This window comes from Carassius carassius, chromosome 1 (genome assembly GCF_963082965.1).
Source record: "Carassius carassius chromosome 1, fCarCar2.1, whole genome shotgun sequence".
Lineage (NCBI taxonomy): Eukaryota > Metazoa > Chordata > Actinopteri > Cypriniformes > Cyprinidae > Carassius > Carassius carassius.
The window spans coordinates 31,280,154-31,300,872 of record NC_081755.1 but is presented as its reverse complement, the minus strand read 5'-3'; the positions used below and the strand labels follow the sequence as shown (position 1 = coordinate 31,300,872).

Sequence of the window (20,719 nt, the reverse complement as noted above, 5' to 3'; positions counted from 1 at the left end):
GGCAAGCAGAAAGGAAGACCCTGCTTCCAGCCATGTTAAGATTTGTCATCTTTTGGAGAATTTACAGCAACTTAACCATTAGCCTACAAACCAGTCAACTTAAATAGGGCAGTGGACGTTGCCTGTGGGACAAAACGAATTGCACCATTCTTCTTTGGCTTAAATAATTTCACCTCAGGGCCAAGGACAGAACCTCAGACCCATCTGCTCTCTGTTGTAGAAACAGGCAGTGACCTGAGCGACTACTGCTGATGTGTGGTGTTGACGGACTGCCCTTCTGACAGATCTCGACTTAAGACACCTGACAGTTATGTAAGTAAATGCCAGGTGTCTTATGTACGAACAGTCAGCAACATTATCATTGTCAGTAACTTGTCTAATGACAACACACATTTGTGAGTGCTGGCTGCAGACATTTAGAGGTTATTAGGACCCGTTGTATTATAGGACGGCCTCATTTGTCACGCTAGCTCATGCCTGCCAAAACGTCTGCAAATCCGCTTGAATGGATCAAACTGGTAGAAATAGACCGACTAATTACAAATTAAAAGATTCATCCACTCAGACATCATCGCTTTTAGTCATGTCAGAATTTATATAAATGTGAAATTATGATCTGTGTGCCATTTTTTGAGGACACTTAGCTTTTAAATGAAAGCTGGATTGTCAAAAAAGGTGACTATTAAGGATTGGCGATCTACAAAAAAGCTAAACCATATTTTAGTTTTGTACTTTATTATTGTTTTATTTTTTGATTACTAGAAAATGTTTAAAAATGAATGAACCAAAATGTTTTTTTGTTTTATTAATTAAAATCTTTTGTTGATTTTTATGATTGTCTAATGATTAATCGCATACAAAATAAAAGTTTTTTTTGCATAAAATACATGTGTTCTGTTTATATTTATTATGTATATATAAAAATACACACATACAGCATACAGTTTAAAAATATTTACATGTCTAAATTTATATGATTTATATTATGAATAAATATATTTAATATATAAACATAACATATATTTTTTAAATGTATTCATGCGTGTATATATATATATATATATATATATATATATATATATATATATATATATATATATATATATATATATATTAGACATAATAAATATACACAGCACACATACATATATTATTTAAACAAAAACTTTTATTTTGGATGCGATTAATCATTTGATAGCACTAATTTATTTATTTTTATTTTCTGTCATCATCAAGTGTGCATCTGAGAATCATCTCTTCTGCTTTGGATTCGCTTACTGTTGTCCGTCATTCAATGACACAGCGACCTGATCTAGTCTTTCTGGTTTCCGCTTGAAATTGGACGTCTGGGTGTTGTGTGGATTGTCTAGACATGAAACAGAGCTGCAGCCTTCAAATGAATTCGTATGTAATGGCAATGCAATTATGGCTTTTTTGATGGATGTCACTGAACATTGACCTTTCTGGTTGTTTGTGTCCGTGTACATATCCATATAATCATTGCATTTTATTATAGGTTTTCATCTCTAGTGTGTGATTGGACAGGGGATTTTGTGGCCTTTATGACATGATTGGACTGTAGCAATTCTTTCTGGCTTGCGTGTGATTGGACAGTGACCATACAAGTTGCTGGGGTCCTTTTTGTGGGGTATTGCTTTTCCTGGAGATATTGATTGAGACCTGGGCAGCAGTCAATGGAATGTCTGAGACTGGTTTCATGTTCTGTTGACTGCGTGTTTCATGTCGGTGTCACTTGCATGGATTTTACCACCACATTATTCTATTCCAACTTTTTTCCAGATGCACAGCCCATAATACCCCAGAGCGTCAGTGTAGTTTTATTACAGCATATCACTTGTTAATGCCCATCCTCTAGACATTTACACTTGCATCAAGACGCTTTTTCCGTCTGGACTCCAAGGCCACACACTATATGCCCTTCCGACTTCTTTTTCTTCTCAAGCCTTATAGTTTATGTCTTGCTCCTGCTTTCTCTTTCATTGCTTGTTTCTTTCACCTGCTCTCCCCTCTCAGTTCCTCTCCAACTTAGCTCTCAATCGACCTGGCATTTCTGGACAGTGACACTGTAATTCGCTGCCAGATGGCCATCTTTCAGATTGAGATATGCAGCATTTTTAAGTCAAACTAAGAGATTTATAGGCTGAACTGCGGTGAGGAGAGCAGACAAGAGGTTTTTTTTTTGTGGTGGTTTATGAGCTAATCTGAGGCTCATTTGTACAATTCACTGAAGATCTGCGATTGACAGTTAAATGGACCTCAATCTGTTTGGGTTTCCTTTAGATGACGCTCTGGACTGATAGACCGCTGGGGCACGCTGATTAGGCAACTACAAAGGAAGGTTTGAATGAATGTGTGGGAGAACATCTTGACCTGAGTCCTGCCCGAATGACTTATAGCTGTACTTAAGGCTTTGACTGACTGATTGATGGATCGGAGACAGATGGAAAAGACGCAGCTAGCTGCAGAGAAACAATCCACCTTATGATGAAAGATCAATTACATTTTACAGACCTAAAAAGCATAAAAGAATAGTCTATCAGAATGATAGATGGACGATCGGCTCAGTAAGAGGAAGTGTCTCGTCTCGAGTGAAACAGATTGGACTTCTGGCTTTGAAAAAACTCTCTGATAAAAGCAGGCGATCGTTTAATTGATTCGCGTATTGATAGATTCGCACACCTTCATGGGTTCGCACCGTTTTAGCTGACGCAGAGAGGGATGAGGGGTGGAAAGAAACACTGAGACACGGAGCGAATGAGAAGGGAAATGAAAGGTGGAGCTTTGACCTGCTTTTGTGAGACAGAATGAGCAAAGAACAAAGGAAGAATACTGAGAGATCTCAGAGATATAGAACCTCATACTGACAAATTATACATACAGTACACGGTCCATCAGCAGATGAATCCCTACAACAATTTTCCTCGATGCCGTCTGATTTGTGAAAACACAGATTTGTGACATGTATTTTAGTTTTTATGTCATTCACAAATCATTAAATTTTGATCATTGAATTCCAGACAGAAAAAAAAATAATGACTGCAGTGTTTATGGTAACACTGCATTTAAGTCCTCTTTATGGAAAAAAGTGCTGGTAGCTGTACTCCTAAGTGTAGATCTGACCTTTATTCTACTCCATCAACGAAAAGCTTCTTGGAATTACAAATTGATGAACTATGTCTAGTGCTGTGGTGTTGATGTAATAAAATGTTGTGAATATTGGTCTACTTAATGTGAACATAAAGTGCTTTTATCCTCTACACGAGGGTTCAAAGTTTGCCTGTTCACAAGCATGAAAAAACAAGGTTTGTTTTCTTAGTGTCTTCTATGCTCTTCGTCTGTAGTGTGCTTTGAGTGTGAGAAATGTTCTGTGTTGTGTGATTGTGTTGTGTCATGCCCCATTTTCACATTTGGTGTGGACAGACAAATTGCCTGTCACTAGAATCTTGTTGCATTGCACCCTGTTAGGACAGTGTTAACCTAAAGGTGAAGTGTGTCTACCGAACTACAATGGTAAAAATGCTTTCTTTGATTTAGTTATTTATTAATTGCTCTTCTTTTTGGCAAGCATACTTTTTACTATCATTCAAAAGTTCAGTGTGAGTAAAAAACAATAATAATGGCTTAAAATAAAGGCTGCCTAAAATTCGGCTTTGCCATCACACTGTAATATGTGTAGGTATGTAGAGTAACGCGCACGATGAAGGGGAGATATATAAAGAGTTCTTTTAATGCTCACGGGAGAATAAGGGCACATCCAACACAAATCTTCCAACATAGCATATAACATTACATTAACATCAATAGCAGACAAGGAGGAACTAAACAGACAGGGTTATAAAACACAAGCAAAGTAATCAGGGGAATGGAAACAGGTGGGGATAAATCAATTAACAAAACAAGGAACAGAACATGACCAAAATAGGGAAACACTAAAGGAACAGAAAGTCCATGATCGTGACACACACAATTAAACTGCATTACAAAATATATTAAAATAGAAACTGTTAGGCCTATTTCAAATTGTAATACTATTTCACAATATTACTTTTTTGCAGCCTTTTTGAATGCATAAGAGACATAAATCGTATGGATCCCAAACTTTTAAACAGTAATGTATGTTTCGTCTGAAGTACTTATTTGGAGGCAGTTTAATAATTATAAAACTAATCTCAGTTTAATATTTATAAACAGATATTATTGGCACATCCAGTGGTGTGAGTTTTGGGCCAGGCTATCATTTAATCAGACAAATGGTCTGAAGACGTGAATTATTTCTCATTTGTAACACTAGTAGTGCAGAAATTACTGACTTCAGTTCAACCTTAAAGATACTAAATATAATCACAAAAAAAGAAAAGAGTTCACTGTAATTATTGATTAAACATATAGCCCCGCCCAAACCTCACACCATTGGTTGAGCCCAAGAGCCTCCTGCAGCTCAAATTAACATTACTCGTTTAGCACCGAAATTACATGTCACCTTTAATCTTCACAGTATCATGCAACAACAGCTTACAAGATAAACTTGTTTTGTGGTTGACCACATCCTCGTTCCCGAGTTGCACTTTACAAGGAGAGCTGTTTGTCTTTGAGAAAAAACAGATATCCAGAATGATTGGTTCTTCTCTGCATGCTATTGAGCTCTGTGAGCTCAGCGGGTTGCCTTTATAATTTAACCATAATTTTACAGCAGTCTTTTTTTAATGACGTGAGCCTCATTTTCTCTCTCTCTCACACACACTCTCCCTCTCTTCCTCTCTTTTCAGGTAGTTTCAGAGCTTCTGTAGAACATTCCAAAAATACAGCCATGGACCACAATGAACAGTAAAACTTGGATGGAAAAACAAAGAGAGAAACCTAGTGGAAATAAACCATACATCTCAAATCCAACCCTGCTCTGATGCTGCTTTAAGGACTGAGCCTGCAAACTCTTTCCTCTTCCCTGACTGATGATTTAACTGAGAGTAATAGCCCACAAAATCTAGGCTATGCTTTCTGAACAACAGCCCTAAATATAGTCTCGCTGTTTACCCATTGAGCAAATTCTTAACATTTATGTGAATTGAATTGGTTTCAACCTTCTTCACCATGACAAGGACTCAGGGATGTCATTGTCATCCTTTATAACAAGTATGTGCACAAAAACATCTTGCGAGCGAAGCACATTCAATTCAATGATGGATTTAACATAATAAATGCATGCATTGTCTTCTCCTCCCTTGCTCTCATTTATTCTTTTTCCCTCTCTCCATTTTTTTTCTCCCCAGGAGCCTGTGTTATTATTTAAAAGAGTCATTGTGGCACACTTTCCAATGGGTTTAGTAACCATTAAAGCTTTCATTTAACTCTCAGCTCCTTGTTGAAACTTTGTCCTTCACAATCCAAAACGAGACCCTGTGTTATTGGAAGCGGCAGAAAGTGGACAAGACACACCCTCTCCGCTCAGGCGCCGTCCAGTTGGTGCGGGCGGTGAGAGCCTAGGCGCGATTGGTTGAGTGCAGGGTGGGTGTGCAATGCAGATTGGAGGATGTCGGGGGACTGGGAAGACGACCTTTGTAAGAAGGCGTTGGTGCTGGTGGAGGAACTGTGCTTCCGGTCTGGAGGCCTGAGCCAGAGTGCCAGCTGTCAAGAGTTCAGCTACATGATGCGAGGACCGAACAGACAGCTGAACACAGGTAAGAGCACACCACAACCTGGTGAAAGGATGGTTGGTCCAAAGATTAGCATTCTGTCATCATTTTCTCACTTCATGTTTTTTTCGAACCAGTTTGATGACTTATTTTGAACACAAAAGGAGCCATTGTGCCAGTAGCTCTCTTGTCCATGCAGTAGCAATGAATGGGGACCAGAGCTTTTAAACTACAAAAGGCATCATGAAAGTGGTCCATATGACTTATATTCTTAGTCTTCTGAAGTTTCTTACAGGTTTGGAATGACAGGAGGGCGAGTCATAAATGATGACAGAATTTTCATTTTTGGCTGAACTACTGTATCACTTTAAAGCCTATTCAAAGCATGGATTGCTATGATTTATGTCTGACTTCTAACCAAAATATTGACTCGCACCTGACAAATGGCCTAAAAGGATAATTTTCATCATCTGCCCACCTCACTGTGTCATGAGACCAGGAAAGAGCCTCACTGGTAAAAGCTCCTGGTTCATGTAATTGCGCCTGGCCGTTTTTATTTGTATTCACGCCATGCCCACCACAGGTGTTATGGCTGGATGCTGTGTTCAGAGTGAGACTGTCCTGTTTACAGATTTAGTCATTATTGTTTAAATTCCCAAGTGGCCAGTGATTGAAATGGAATTGGACTTGCATTCTCTTTAATATGAAATGGCACAACCGCAGGTAATTGAAATGACTCTAAGCTCCTTGTGAAAAAACAGAGAAGAAATGTAGCTGCGTAGGCTTTCCTTCCTAGGGTCTCCAAATACCCAACAATCAACCAAATGGTGGAGGTGGTCAGTTAAAGATAATCATTATCTTTATTTCTTAAAGGGATAGTTTATCCAAAAATGAAAATGCTTTAATTGTTTTCAAACCTGTTTGTCTTCATTTCTTCATTTCTAATGGAAAAACATGGATAATGTCTCCTTGCTTTTTTGTCCAAATAATGTCAGTGGGATTTAATATTATATATATGGACAAAAACTAAATATTCTTTAAAAAACAGTTTTTGTCTTCTGCTGAAGAAAAAGTAATACAGGCTTGAAACGACAAGAAGGTGAATAAATTATGTCAGAATTTTAATTTTTTGGTGAACTATAGCTTTAACCAAAAAAGCTTTTTCCTTTTAAACCGTTTCTTTTAAACAGTTTCATTTGTGAAATCATGCCAAAACCAAAACCCTGGTGAATGTTGAATGTAACAATGCTTTTAAGATGTTTCGCATATGTTTATTCTAATAAATACAACCATTTCAAATTAATTCTGGACATTTGCTTACATTAACAGGTTTTGAAATAATGACTAAATGTTAGGGGTGGAACAATACTTGTATTCGTACCAAACCGTCACGGTACAGACATCTCGGTTCGGTGCATGAGGCCTTACAACGAATACAGACAATTCACCCCCAATCCAGAATTGGATTGGGAACCCGCAGCAATGCAACGCTGTTTGATAACCAGCCGCCAACAGAAGAACAGTGAATGCCGTGAGTTGCTCACTTGAAATGAGTTGACTGGAAAGTTGAGTTGAGCTGCTCACGCTGGAACTGATGTGTTTTGTGAGTGTTTGTGTGTGTGTGTGTGCACGTGCGTGCCATCAAGATCACTTCAACTGTTTCCTTATACCAAGCAGAATCAGCTTTAAACACTTATTGTCGTATTGATACTGCATCAATGTATAAAGATCTGCTTTTATTTGTGTAGACTCACAATGAAAACAGTGCTTTTGTAAAATAAAGAAAACAAATAGAATGTTGCTTTCTGCCATTTGAGTTTCCTTTCTGCCAACAAATTAAGTGTGTCACAAAAATGAACTGAAACTCACCTTATATAGGATACGTTATGTGTCGCTCTGTTTTTTCTCTTGTTTATCTGTAAACTAAATCAAATATATCTCAAATGAAAAGCAAAGAAACCTAGCACGGTAGAGTTTTTTTTTTTTCATTTTGTACCGAAAGTGTATCGAGCCGTGACCCCCGAACCAAGGTACATACTGAACCGCGACATCTGTGTACCGTTCTACCCCTACTAAATGTTGCTCATTAGTTATTAGGGTGGTGCTGGATTGAATCCTGCATTTTGAATCATGAAAGATATGTTAGAAGCAGTGTGCAAAATTACATTTACATTTTACAGTTATTCACTTAGCAGAGGCTTTTAGCCAAAAGCAACTTACAACACAAGCAATTTGGCCAAGGAAGAACGTACTATAAATAGTGATACTATACCAAATTCCCAAGCAGTGCAACCCTACTGGAAAATTATCACTCAGCAAGCACCAAATGCAAATAAAAATGGCATGAAAAACATGTCAGTGGCTGGTAACTTGATAAGGGAATCGATTGTGTGAATGATAGTCTGACTCTCACTTATGTAAGCAAAGTGAGCAATTCAAGTCAAAGACATATAAACCATCTGCTAAAGAAAACATCTGACACCTATACCTGGTGATCAAAGGCTAGAAAGCACTAATATGGCTAAGGGAAACACAGTTCATGATGTTGTTTTGCTGAATGCATTGCAAAATAGTGACATGCACAGCTGAACAGGACGGGCAGCTTACCATAGTATTAATTAGTGGGAAACTGAGGGAAGCTGCCTTAGGCTCTTTAAACTCTTCTGTACTCACAGTATGGCCCATATGTGCACTACAGCTGAAAGGTAGTCATGCCGTCAAGCATAGTGTAACAAGGTGAAACAGACCATTTTTAACCCTGGGTCTCTGTATAAGCCACAGCCAGTTACCACTTACTTGTAAAGCAGGATTGACCATTTCGATTTGGATTTGTGGCTTTATCCAAAGACATTTTACCACTTTCTATTTTATATTAGAGCATATTTATTAGAACGCTAAGGATAAAACCCAAAAGTGACTCTCACCTTTCATTCCTCCCCTACTACAGGGTGTTAAGTCACAGCGAGAATGAAATTGTGTGAATGCTTAAATTTGCTGATGGACTAAAACCAAAGATGTGTTCCATGCGTAAGCTTCAACTTAGTCTAATTGTAGCATGAAGGAGTGCTAAAATACTTAGCAAAAGACTCTCTACTAAATATGTGTTGCACAGGAAAAAATCTTTAAAAGGTCAGGGACAATATGGTTTTTAAAATACTTTTATTAAAGGGATAGTTCAGCAAGAAATTTAAATTCTAATATAGTATGTTTTGCTGTTTAATATATTTCTTGAATATTTATTTAAAATATTCCAGTATGCATTATGTAATAATACGTATATAAAATATGTATTTATTGTATGTCATGTCTCTGTAAACTTTTTGAAAACTTAAGGGACATTTAATTTATCATTGTCAAACAATTATAAGGCAAAAAACAAATGTGTTTAGACAAAGAAAATTCAAGTCAAGAATACTTTGATTTGCAAAATTGAAGGCTTACTAAATGTCATATTTATATGCACATTCCTGCATGGACAGCTGGCAAAAGACTAGCTGCTCTTGCTTAAAGAAGAAATGATGCAAGCAAATTAAGTACACAGTTAAGACTCTGATGGGCTGCTGCAACCCTACCCATCTCTCTTTAGGAGGTGGTGATGGTGTGGAAAAATCTATGAGACAAGATGAAATGAAAGCTTAGCAACGGGGCAGAACGCCGATCCTCCTGGTTCTGCCAACCCAGAGTTTGTAGATCAAACTCTCTCCCCAGATATACTGCTTCCGAACAGTCTTTTTTCTTTGCAAGCAAATCAATACATTAACCTTTCTAATCCCAAACCCCTTTCGTGTTTAGTTCTCTCTCCATCAGTGTCTGTTTGTTTGGCTCCACATCTTTCATTCCTGCAGTTCCGCCTCTCCCGCACCAGCATCCTTCTCACTCTCTTGCTCTCCATCACTGTCCACTTTTTTTCCGGGCCTGTTTTTCTCACAGGGGAACGCTTGCGGACTTTATTAACCCCTCTCTGGCGCTATCTCTCTCATTCCTCACCTTCGTCGTGTGGAGTGAATGTGTTATCTTGACCAGTCAGCCGATGTGTCTGCTTCAACATGTACACTAATCTGTTAGCTCCTTCCTGGTCCCTCCCCCTTTCTCAATCTCCCTTTTCCCTCTGATTTGTCCTTGTTGTTGTTGTTTTTTTCCATTTCATTCTTCCTCTCTGTCAGCTCCCTGCTGGAAAATCGACTTAAAACTGGCAGCCGTGTTTTGGGACATGCTAGCAGTTCTGTCATCTGACTTCTGTAGCCTTCAATTCGTTTCAATGAAATATGAACAGTGACAAAATTATGGGTCGCTAAAAGAGGGGCTGTTTCAATACAGCCTCAAGTTTCAAGACCACAAACTGAGGATAATATATATACTACTTAAAAATCTAGGTGTTAGCTGTTGTTTATCCCCAGACCTGGAGTAACGTGTGGTCAACAATTTTTGTTTTACTGCTGTTCACCGACTGAAGTTTCAGAGTTTGAGAACCAATGTGATGAAGGAAGGAGAAAGCTGTGTATATGTTTTAGGTGGTTTCTAACTGGTCTTGCTGGTTCAAGCTGCTCATTTCAACTGTCAAAGTGGTCTTGTTGATTCTTAGATCATCACCAGCTTGCAGGCTAGGCAGGCTAGAAATGTCATAAAACATAATTAGGACTTTCTCCATTCTTTTTCACTGTGGTTGTCAAATGTTTTCAGCTGGTCGACCACAATAAAACAAAAATTGTGGCACACCTAACACTCCAGGTCTTGGGGGAAACAACAGCTGCCTACATTTTTTAAGTAGTATATAAATTATTCACCGTTTATAACTTTGAGACTTTAGGCTGTTTTAAAATAGCTTTTCTTTTAGCAATCCATAATAATTTTGCCATTGTTCACATTTCATTAACATCTTGTAGCTAATGAACCTTAATAGAGTGCATCAACCATTTGACAGGTAGTAATGTTATTGAATTGAGACAACAGAAATCACAATTTTAGCACAATTAATAATTTTTATGTGTTTATTATTAGTTAATTAATGTTGGTGCATTTTGTCTTTTATGTTTTAAATATTTAAACTGGCTGTATTTAGAATTTACAATGAAATCTATTATTTATCAAGATTCTTTTTTTAATCCTTTACAAACACAGTGACCTGCACATCACAGATTGAGAACCACTGCTTCATAGCAATCGTCCTTTCTTCCTCTGTCTGCCTCTATCTATTTACCTCTTTTCTCCATTGATATATCTAAACTACTTTCCTGTCCCAGTGTCTTCCGTTTTCTCCTCCTATTTACCTTTTTCTCACTCTCTCTATCTGCGTCTTGTTCTTCTAGCTGACAGATCAGTCCCTTCTCTCCTCCCTCTGTCTCTCTGATCATATCTTTGAACAAGTAGTGATTAATGACATACAGAGACTGATGAATTATTCACCAAAGAGAGACAGAAAGTACAGAGAAAGGAAGAAGGAAAACCGCAAGAGGGAGGATGAGAGGGGTGGAAGGAGAGGAGTAGGATGGAGGGGGAGAAAGGAGGAGGAGGGCACAGGAGAAGCAAAGGAGACAAATGATGAAGGTGGGGTTAGATGAGGATGGAAGGCATGATGTCTTTCCACTAACGCTTCAGAAGAGATTGTGTGTATATGCAGGCATGCCAAGGTTTCAGATATAAAATCAAATTTCATAATTGTTTGCTCATAGTATGGCCCATGAGTGCACTATTCCTGAAGGGTATTAATGTGGTCAAGCATACAGTAACAATAAGTATTTTTAACCTTAGACATGGATTTTTTAATTGTAAAAGACAGTCGTAAATCTAGATTTTGATTTGCAGCTTTATACAATCCTTCCAGATTTTACCGTAATAGGTAAAAAAAAAAAATAGGGCTGTCAGTTAATTAAAATTTTGAATCTATTTAATCACAGGGTGCTGCGATTAATCTAATTAGACGCAAACTAAATTTGGCTGTGAAAATACCCCCAAAAGATAATTTAAAGCTATTATTGTGTTAACTGTTTAGGCTTTATTTACAGTCTAACAAAGATAAAAAAGATAATTTGAGAAACATCTCAGTACTTTTTGTTCATGCAGTGAAAGTCACTAATGACCAAAACATCTTTGTTTTCCAAAAGTCTTCAAAATACCTTCTTTTATGTTGTGCCAAAGAAAGTACGTCATTCAGGTTTGAGACAACATGAGGGTTTAAATGATACTGTAAAAAATAAACTAAAACTACCAGCAAGTGACTGTAAATGTCTTTATGAATCGATTCGTTCAAACGGCTGATTCAGTCAGGAATGAAGTAAATGGCTTTCTCTATAAATGGATCTTTGAATCGTTGATTCACTCGATTCGTTCAAAGCGCAGATTCATTCTGAAACTGAACACCGCTGTGTTGCTTGGAGACGTACAATTCTGCTGTGGCTTTATAGGTAATTTTTTCATTGGCAAAATTGAACAAAACACATAATATTATGTTTAAAATATAACACAATATTAACTTCTTATTTACTAAACTGTTGTATCTAATCACATCCGCACTCGTGCAAATTTGGACAAAAGCGGCACTCGTTGCTCTCGCTGCTCATGTGATATCACTTAAAGATATGAGATATGAGACAGGAGCACCCCCCCCCCCATATCTTAAATTTTAGGGTATAATTGCATTTATGGAGTCGTTGCTCTGCATTATGTTTGTCAACAGTCAACTGTATGAAATATGTGATTACGTACAGGTATGGGGACGGGGCCTGTGTGTTAACTGCGTTATTTTTCATTAATAATTAAGTTAACTCATTAAACTGACAGCCCAAAAATATATTAGTGCTGTCAAATGATTAATCGCGATTAATCGCATCCGAAATTTTGCTTACATCATATATGTTTGTGAACTGTGTATATTAATTATGTGTGTGTATATATATATATATATATATATATATATATATATATATATATATATACACACACATACAGCATATATTTTGAAAATATTTACATGTATACACAATTATATATTTATATTCTTATATTTGATATTATATATAAATATATTTAATATATAAACATAACATATTTTTCTTAAAAATATACATGCCTGTGTGTGTATTTATATATACTGTACATAATAAAATGTGTATACACATATTATATAAACAAAACTTTAATGGATGTGATTCATAAATATACACTGTATGAATATAACCTAATTTATTTAACAATGTGTATATGTATATATGTATTTCTAAATGAATGTATTATTTGCTGCACTCATATTATGAAGCATGGTGTTGTGAGAACACAATTTTCACAATATTCTAATTTTACCAAAGGCTTCAAAAGCTGAGCTAAACCTCATGATTCAGATTTTTACATTTTTTTCTTCCTTCCCATTTTATGTTGGATTACTAAAATCTTTTTCAGTTTTCTGACTGTTTGCAATCCAAAGAATTTCTCCTCCTTTTATTCCAGTTAAAATTTAATTACAACATCCTGTGAGACGTGGCCAAATAAATTACAATTCTAAATTAAAGGGAGCCAGTTCTGACTTTTGCCCATCCAAGACTGGTTCTTTGGAGACCTGCTAATGTGTGAACCATGCATGGAGAAACAACTGAGTAGTTGGGAGCAGAAGCAAAGATGGTGGAAGAAAAACTGAAAAAGACGGCATGACGGAAAGGGAAATAAAGGGCGAGCTGACAGTCATACGATATAACCTCCTTGCATAATAGAAATTACAAAGTAGCTCAAGGTAGAACCACCCTGGGGGCTTTTAGAGCTGGTGGGTGTTGTGTCTGAGGAAGTGATGTGAGTGCAGGGTAAGCGGAGGAACTATGTGGGTGTGAGATCTGAATAGAGCTCTTGAGAGTCAGGCTGACAGACAGGCCCTTTGTTTTTCTTGATTGGCAGGCACTTGTTTGTCCCTGCTTGCTGGAGAGTAGCTGTTCTACTCAGTCTGGTGCTGAAACCGAGTTGCCAAAGTCTCATTTTTTCAAGTGACTCAATTGTGCACACCCTTAGAAATTGTTATTAAAGGCTGCATGATTGAAAGCTCATACTCTGTGAGAGACAGAGTCATAAGGCTTAATCACAGTTTAGAGGACATCTTTGTGAAAATTGTCATTGGCATTGACACTTCTTCTGCTTGGAAATAAATCCATCGTTTTCTTGGCTTTGTATTCAGATAAGAGCTAGTGAATGTTGGGAGAGCTGGTGGTAATTTACAGGCACAATGCGCCATCTCCTTTCCTTTTTCTCCTTCTGATCCTCTCTCTCTCTCTCTCTCTCTCTCTCTCTCTCTCTCTCTCTCTCTCTCTCTCTCTCTCTGTCTCTCTGTGCACTTCCTTCGGTTTCTCCCAGTCATTCCCTAAGCTCAGCATCTGTCTGCCAACGCTACCTCATTTGCACATTTTTCTTTTCAAATGTCTCTGCGTTCATCCTCCCAGGTTATGCAATCAAGCTTGTTACTTAGAGTTGGAAACTGAGAACTGTGTTGCGTTTAAAAAAAAATTAAAATACCGTGCCATAACCGATTGATTTCCATGTTCGTTTCCATTAATGGCTCTTGAATGTCTGGATTCAAGTACCAATGATGTAGAACTGTTACTGTCTACAAAGTGGTAATTCTCTCTCATGTGATGAGAGAGAAAGATGGCAAATTATACACAGATAATAAATAGACAAGAAAAGTCAAAAATTAAAGAGAAGACATAGTTAAGGCAGCTCATTTTTTTTTAAACAGGCACTCACTAGAGTACCCAAAAGAAGTTCTTATATTGCTCTCGTGCCCCAGTAAGGTTGGATTTTGACAGCGGTGTAGGATTTAGTCACAAAATCTGATCTATATAATGAACTGGTCAAAAAGACAGTGAGCTGTCAGTTTGAATCAGTCTAATGACTCACTCACTAACTGAATCGATCACTGAACCACAACTCGAAATTAACCGAGAACGCCTACTGTGTGCTGTGCTGTGTGTACTTAAGACTTGTGATACTTTATTTTCATGTAACAATCCAAAGTTTTTAAATATTAATATTAATATAAATTACTATCTAAATTAATATATATATATATATATATATTTAGATTTCTTCCTTTGTTTAGTATTGGTCTTAAGTATATAGTTAGGACCAGTTATTAAGGTCTTAAAAGAATCATTGGTGTAATTGTTGGGAACCAGAAGCATTCATTGGAATTTGAACCAGAATCATTACATTTCTCACTTTTTTATATAAAGTATATGTGTTTAGTATATAGTTAGGACCAATTATTCAAGTCCTAAAGAAACCATTAGTGTAATTATAAAAGAACCTGAAGCATTCATTGTAATATGAACCAGAATCATTAAAATCCTTTGGATTTTTGTTACCTCTCAAGGTTGTAATAAATCAAACTCTCTCTCTCTCTCTCTGTTTCAGAGATCTCAGTGAGTCTGCTGTCCGTCATTGTAACGTTCTGTGGCATCGTGCTGCTGTCTGTCTCTCTCTTCGTCTCCTGGAAGCTCTGCTGGTTGCCATGGAGAGATAAGGAAGGCGGGGGTCTGAGCTTGATGTCGGGGCTCCTGCCCGGCGGGGCCGGTCTGGGTGGGGTCGGAGGTGGAGGGGGTGCCTCTCTCCTTCCTCCCTTGTTGCAGAGGAAAGATACTCAATCCTCTTCCTCGCTGTATCCCACGCTCTCGCAGCATGGCCAGCATCACCCCCATTTCTCTGACCTGGTGGGGGTGGAGGGTGGAGGGGGGCTGGTAGTGGGGGGTGTGGTTGGGGGTCCACAGGAGATGCAGGAGCAATCTTACCTAGACATGGACTCTTATCCTAACAATGCTGGTGAGCAAAAGTCTCCTGTGTATCAAACTCGGAAGCACTACTTTACTCTTTGTGAGACCAAAGAGTCTGTGATGTTGTTAATTATACACCATTCTCTTAACTTATCTCTTTTATGGCTTATGGTTTCTCTTGTTTTCAGCAAACCTTAAGTTGAGCCAGACATCTCCCGAGTTGCCCCCAGCTACAGAAGGAGGCTCAGCTGCGAAAGACCTGCCCAATGCCCACATCCAGCAGCAGGTCACCAACAGGTCAGTGACCTTTTCTTCTTGTTCCTGTCTGTGGTTTCTATGTGTGTGTGTTTTACAGGATGATGGAGTGAGTGTGTGGTTTGCGTCTTGCAGAATGAGTGCAGAATGTTATATTGAAGCGATTGAATTGAAATCTAATGTTTTTAGTTTTAAAAGTTCTTACATATGCTACCATGTAAAAGTTTTTTCCTGTTGTCTAATGTTGTGAAATACTGTTAGTTTAAAATAACTGTTTTCTATATATAAAATGCTGATTGGATGCTCAGAAAACATTTCTTATTATTGCAACAAATACCATGATGAGTAAATGCTTTTTATTTGCATTCCCATTTTTTAAATAACGAATATGCAATGCAAAAAAATCATAAAATTCTTAATGGTTCAGATAGGCCTTCCTTTCATAAATATCATCGGAAGACATTTCATTTCTCAATGCCATCATTCTCAATGTATTTTTGTTTTCTGTATGCCTTGGTAAAGCGCTTTGAGATGTAACTTTTAAAGGCGCTATAGAAAATAAAGTTTATTATTATTATTATATTATTATGTGCACTTGTGAGTGTTTTCACCCTCTGGTCTCTCTCCAGGCCTAAGCCCATGACTCACCAGCTTTCCAGCCCTGATTTCCATGGTGAGGAGAAGAGTGAGCAGCTGACCAGCATCGGGCAGATCAAACCAGAACTTTACCGGCTGCGCCAGGGAGACCAGGGGGATGGCAAACAAGGCGACACCTGCGGCAAAATCAGCTTCCTCCTGCGCTACGCCTTCAAGTGAGTCCATTTGGATCCATCCCGCCATTAGCTCCCCTCCCCACGGGGAAGCATCTCGTATGGAATTGTCACACAATGTGGATCCATGCCTCTCAATACATCAGTGGGTTATAAATAGATCTCATTGGCAGGGCTCACAATTGAAAAGTCGAGCTGGAGAAAGAAGCAGGGGAGTTGCAGTCAGCACAATGAGTTATAGTCAGGCCTGCCGTGGGCAGCCCTTGCACGTCAGACCGGGTCCTTTATTTTGCCATCACACAGAGGGACATTAGAATGGTGGAAAGTGCTGATGTTTGAGAAATGAAGGAAGGAGAGGCTGTTTCACTCATGAATTATATATGACCAGCCACTTTAAACAGCACAGCCTGTCAACACATAATAACACCGCTCTGTGTTACGGCCAGAATTACAGAGGAGGCCGAGGGAGAGAAAGAGATTGAAGATGGGTGAGTTGAGATTGATATCTCATTCCTTACACATAGGGAGCAGTTCAAATAAATGATTTGACACCTCTGTCCCCGTTCATTACATTATCGGTCTATTATGTTCTACTGTGAGTTCTAAGGTGAGTATGTCACAATTGCGTGTGCGCATGAGATGCAAAGCTTTAAGTTAAAGGGATACTTCACCAAAAATAAAAATTTTGTTGCTTCAAACCTTTTTCTGTGGAACAGGTAAGGAGATGTTTAGCAGAATGGCTAAGCTGCTCTTTTGCTTATAACGAACAGCTGTGATCTCATGTCACTTTTATTGTATGGAAAAGAGCAGCTTAGACAGTCTGCCTAACATCTTTTGTGTTCGGAAGAAAGAGGGTTTGAAACAATCAAGGTGAGTTGGGGATGAGCAATATGTTATGGTAGAAATGATAAACTGGTAGAACTTTGTCAACCAGTTTAGATTTTGGATTAGAAACACGTAATAACACAGCACTGTGCTTCTATGCCCTCCATAGTCAGCAACAGAACTGACACATTCAAGGCCCAAAAAGATAGTAAGGACATCATTAAAATAGTCCATGTGACATCAGCGGTTCAGCCTTAATTTTATGAGAATAGTTTTTGTGTGTAAAGAAAAAATAACGACTTTATTCAACAGTTTCTTCTGTTCCGCACCAGATGACGCACGTTCACAAGAGCACCATAAATCATTCATTTGTATTTTTGTTCAATTCTATTACATTGTCCTATTTCTTGTAGTTAGTTTAATACTTTTTTTATTTTTATTTCTGAACATTTACTTGTCTTTTTACTTAAATTAAATAGGCTAGTATTAGTTTTTGCTGTTAGTCATCTAAAGTTTTGGTGTTGTGATTTTCTTTTCCAGCAAAAATAACTATATATTGTAATCATGAAATGAAGTTACTCATATCCTAATATAAATTTCTTTAGCATTTCGGCCACCTGTAGTGTGAGTAATTGAACAGAATTTCTTTTCAAAGCAAATGCAAACGGAAATGCTACTCAGCGTTTACACGAGCGCTAACGGCCAAGATTGTTTCTCATCCCCATGTGTGTTTAATTGACATCATCACACCTCCTGCTATGCTGTTGCGTTTGCAATACATCAATGCGAATATGTCACAGCTACAAGCATTTTGGGAATAGCGGGCAGGTTGACACTGTCAGTCAGAGTCGCATCTGGCGAGACGTAGCTTTCTATCAGCACAGCAGTAGGCCGATAACACATGCGGCGCAGAGGGAATAGCAGCTATTTCTAACCCTTTGTCCATGAAGGTTGGAGCCAAATGTTGTTTTATTATTATTTTAATTTATCCATCTATTTGTCAGATTCCAGCTGAGTGCCGATCATTGCGTTTTCCGGACGAGCGCTTTCAGACAGCATGTGCATGACTTTTATTTGAAGTCTTGTTTTGTTTGTGATATTGTAAAGGGGACGGGGATGGGGAAGGTGGGCCTGTGACTGAATAATGAAAAGCCGTTGTACGGTGCAACACATGACTGGGGGGGGGGGGGGGGGTGTTTAAATGCTCGCTCTGATGTGGGCAAGACAGAGCCTGTCATTTTCAATCATAGCCCTGAGTGCTAATGGCACCCTACGTTTCTAAAGACCAGCCTGATTTAAAGTGTCCAGTTGTGCTGCATGCCACTTGACTTTCATTCTAATTCTGCTAAAAGGATATAATGTATATTAGACTGGACAGCTCAAAATGCATCTGGATGGCACAAACTAGAAATAACCCTTTAATCCTGGTCTTGATATGATTGTACAATGATTGATTAAATTTGTCATTTACAAATTGGATGATAATATCACATGATTAACTTATTTGCTTCCATGCTGAATGCTTGAGATTTGTATCATGTCATCACATATTCTTTTCGACCTGTCAGTCTAAGTCCATATTGGATTTCTTCTTGTGTTCTCCCTTCCCCGGCATTGCTAATTTGTTTAAATGTCCTAATGAAAGGGTGACGCATTTGTTAACACTAAGAGACATATTCTAACAAGGCCTGATTAGCAACCACAGAAGTTCCCCCGCCTCTCTTATTTACATCTGCACAAACACTGGGTGAGCCTCGTGCTTCAGAAGTTCACGCTCGTGCTGTGCTTGGCACCAGACCGCAACAACCCCACTGCACTCTAGCCATCAAATGACCTATGGTTTGCTTCCTAATAAGCTCTGGATTATTTATAAAGTCCGGTGTTGGAGGCCACAGTCATTGCATTACACATCAAATATTCATGTCTTTATATTCACATTAGGGATGTATTATCTCATATATTCACGTTCGTACAAGATCCATTTTGCTTGCGCAGCAGAAGTCCAGCACTGTCCATCTGTCAATTAATTAAAAGCGGTTGAGCTGGGTTGTACATTATCACCTCCTCTTTTTTCCCCCTGATTTCGTGAACCTGATCTCCATTGAGGCTCACTGAACTCGATGCTGCAGCGCTGTCCTGACACTGGCCTGGATGTCAGCCTCAGTTCAACATAAACCACACTCTTGTCACTGGTGGTTAGATGATGCTAAAATGAACTCACGCCTAGGCTAGCGAGCGCAAAAATGTCCAGATAGTTCAAAGTGAATTACGGTGATGCTGACATGTCTTTCTTACAGCACGGAGCAGCTGGTGGTTAAGATACTGAAAGCCCTGGACCTCCCGGCGAAGGATGCCAATGGCTTCTCCGATCCTTATGTCAAGATCTACTTACTGCCTGATAGGAAGAAGAAATTTCAGACCAAGGTATCTTTTTTATATCCTAGCGAGTCAGCTCGCTGCTTTTACAATAATCCACTGTTCAGATGGCAGACCCTCTTAGGACTCATTAAGATCTGGTTGCGTTTCTCAGCCTGCCTGGGGATTTTTTTTCCCAGTGCCCTAGTTCATCTAAAAATACATCTCTATCAGCCGGTGCATTTTAAATTAACTTTATGCATTTGCAGATTTGATGTTAACCAATCTCTTGTTCACTCCCTTCGCTCACTTTTCCTCTCAGCTCCTTCGCTTATCTAATTTCCTTCACTTTCTCTCCAATTTCCACTCGGGCTTTTCATGGCTCTGGTTCGCAGGTGCACAGAAAAACTCTCAACCCAGTTTTTAATGAGACGTTCCAGTTCGGCGTGCCCCTGGCCGAGCTACACTCGCGCAAGCTCCACTTCTCCGTCTACGACTTCGACCGCTTCTCCAGACATGACCTCATAGGTCAAGTGGTGGTGGAAAACCTGCTGGACTTCAGCGAGGGCACCGGGGAGAAGCCAATCTGGAGAGACATCGTAGAAGGAACCGCGGTGAGATAATGACACAAACACATATTAAACCTACATTAGTCGTGAGAGTGTCTGATAGGGTTAAGGCTAGGAGGGAGGAAGCTGTGGCTTCTGGGCATCAATATAGTGTCATTTTTGTCACACTGTACAACAATAATCACTATTTTGCTTTATTATAAGAAGTAGGTTCAGGGTTGGGGTCGTTGTAGATGTTAATAAAACAAAATCTGATTCGTAGAAAATGTAATTTCATTGTTAGTTTACCATCAAAGATGTATCCCTTCTAGTCACAACCATTTGATAGCATTGTGTATTTGCACATGCTGTCTGAGTTGTTTTAGCACTTGATTTATGCAAATTAGGTAACGCCACAAATACGGCAAAACAGACCAGTTGTGAGTGCTTGGTTGTGAAGGATGCAGAATTCTTCACCAGAACAGATGTTCTCCTATATTGAGACCGTACAGCTGGTCCTGGAGGGCCGCTGTCCCGGGGAGTTGAGTTACAGCCCTAATCAAACACACCTG

General features: G+C 38.7%; 1 protein-coding gene across 1 annotated transcript in view; it reads left to right on the top strand.

Annotated features, from left to right (window-relative positions):
* The window catches only part of LOC132145147 (synaptotagmin-C-like), a 38,333-nt gene that overhangs the window by 2,705 nt on the left and 14,909 nt on the right, over positions 1 to 20,719 (top strand). The window contains exons 2-8 of the mRNA XM_059555928.1: positions 4,788 to 5,151; positions 5,289 to 5,696; positions 15,039 to 15,443; positions 15,583 to 15,691; positions 16,279 to 16,461; positions 19,542 to 19,668; positions 19,995 to 20,213. Coding sequence (XP_059411911.1) covers positions 5,549 to 5,696; positions 15,039 to 15,443; positions 15,583 to 15,691; positions 16,279 to 16,461; positions 19,542 to 19,668; positions 19,995 to 20,213 — 1,191 coding nt within the window. The 5' untranslated portion in view covers positions 4,788 to 5,151; positions 5,289 to 5,548. The remainder of the gene's footprint in view (positions 1 to 4,787; positions 5,152 to 5,288; positions 5,697 to 15,038; positions 15,444 to 15,582; positions 15,692 to 16,278; positions 16,462 to 19,541; positions 19,669 to 19,994; positions 20,214 to 20,719) is intronic.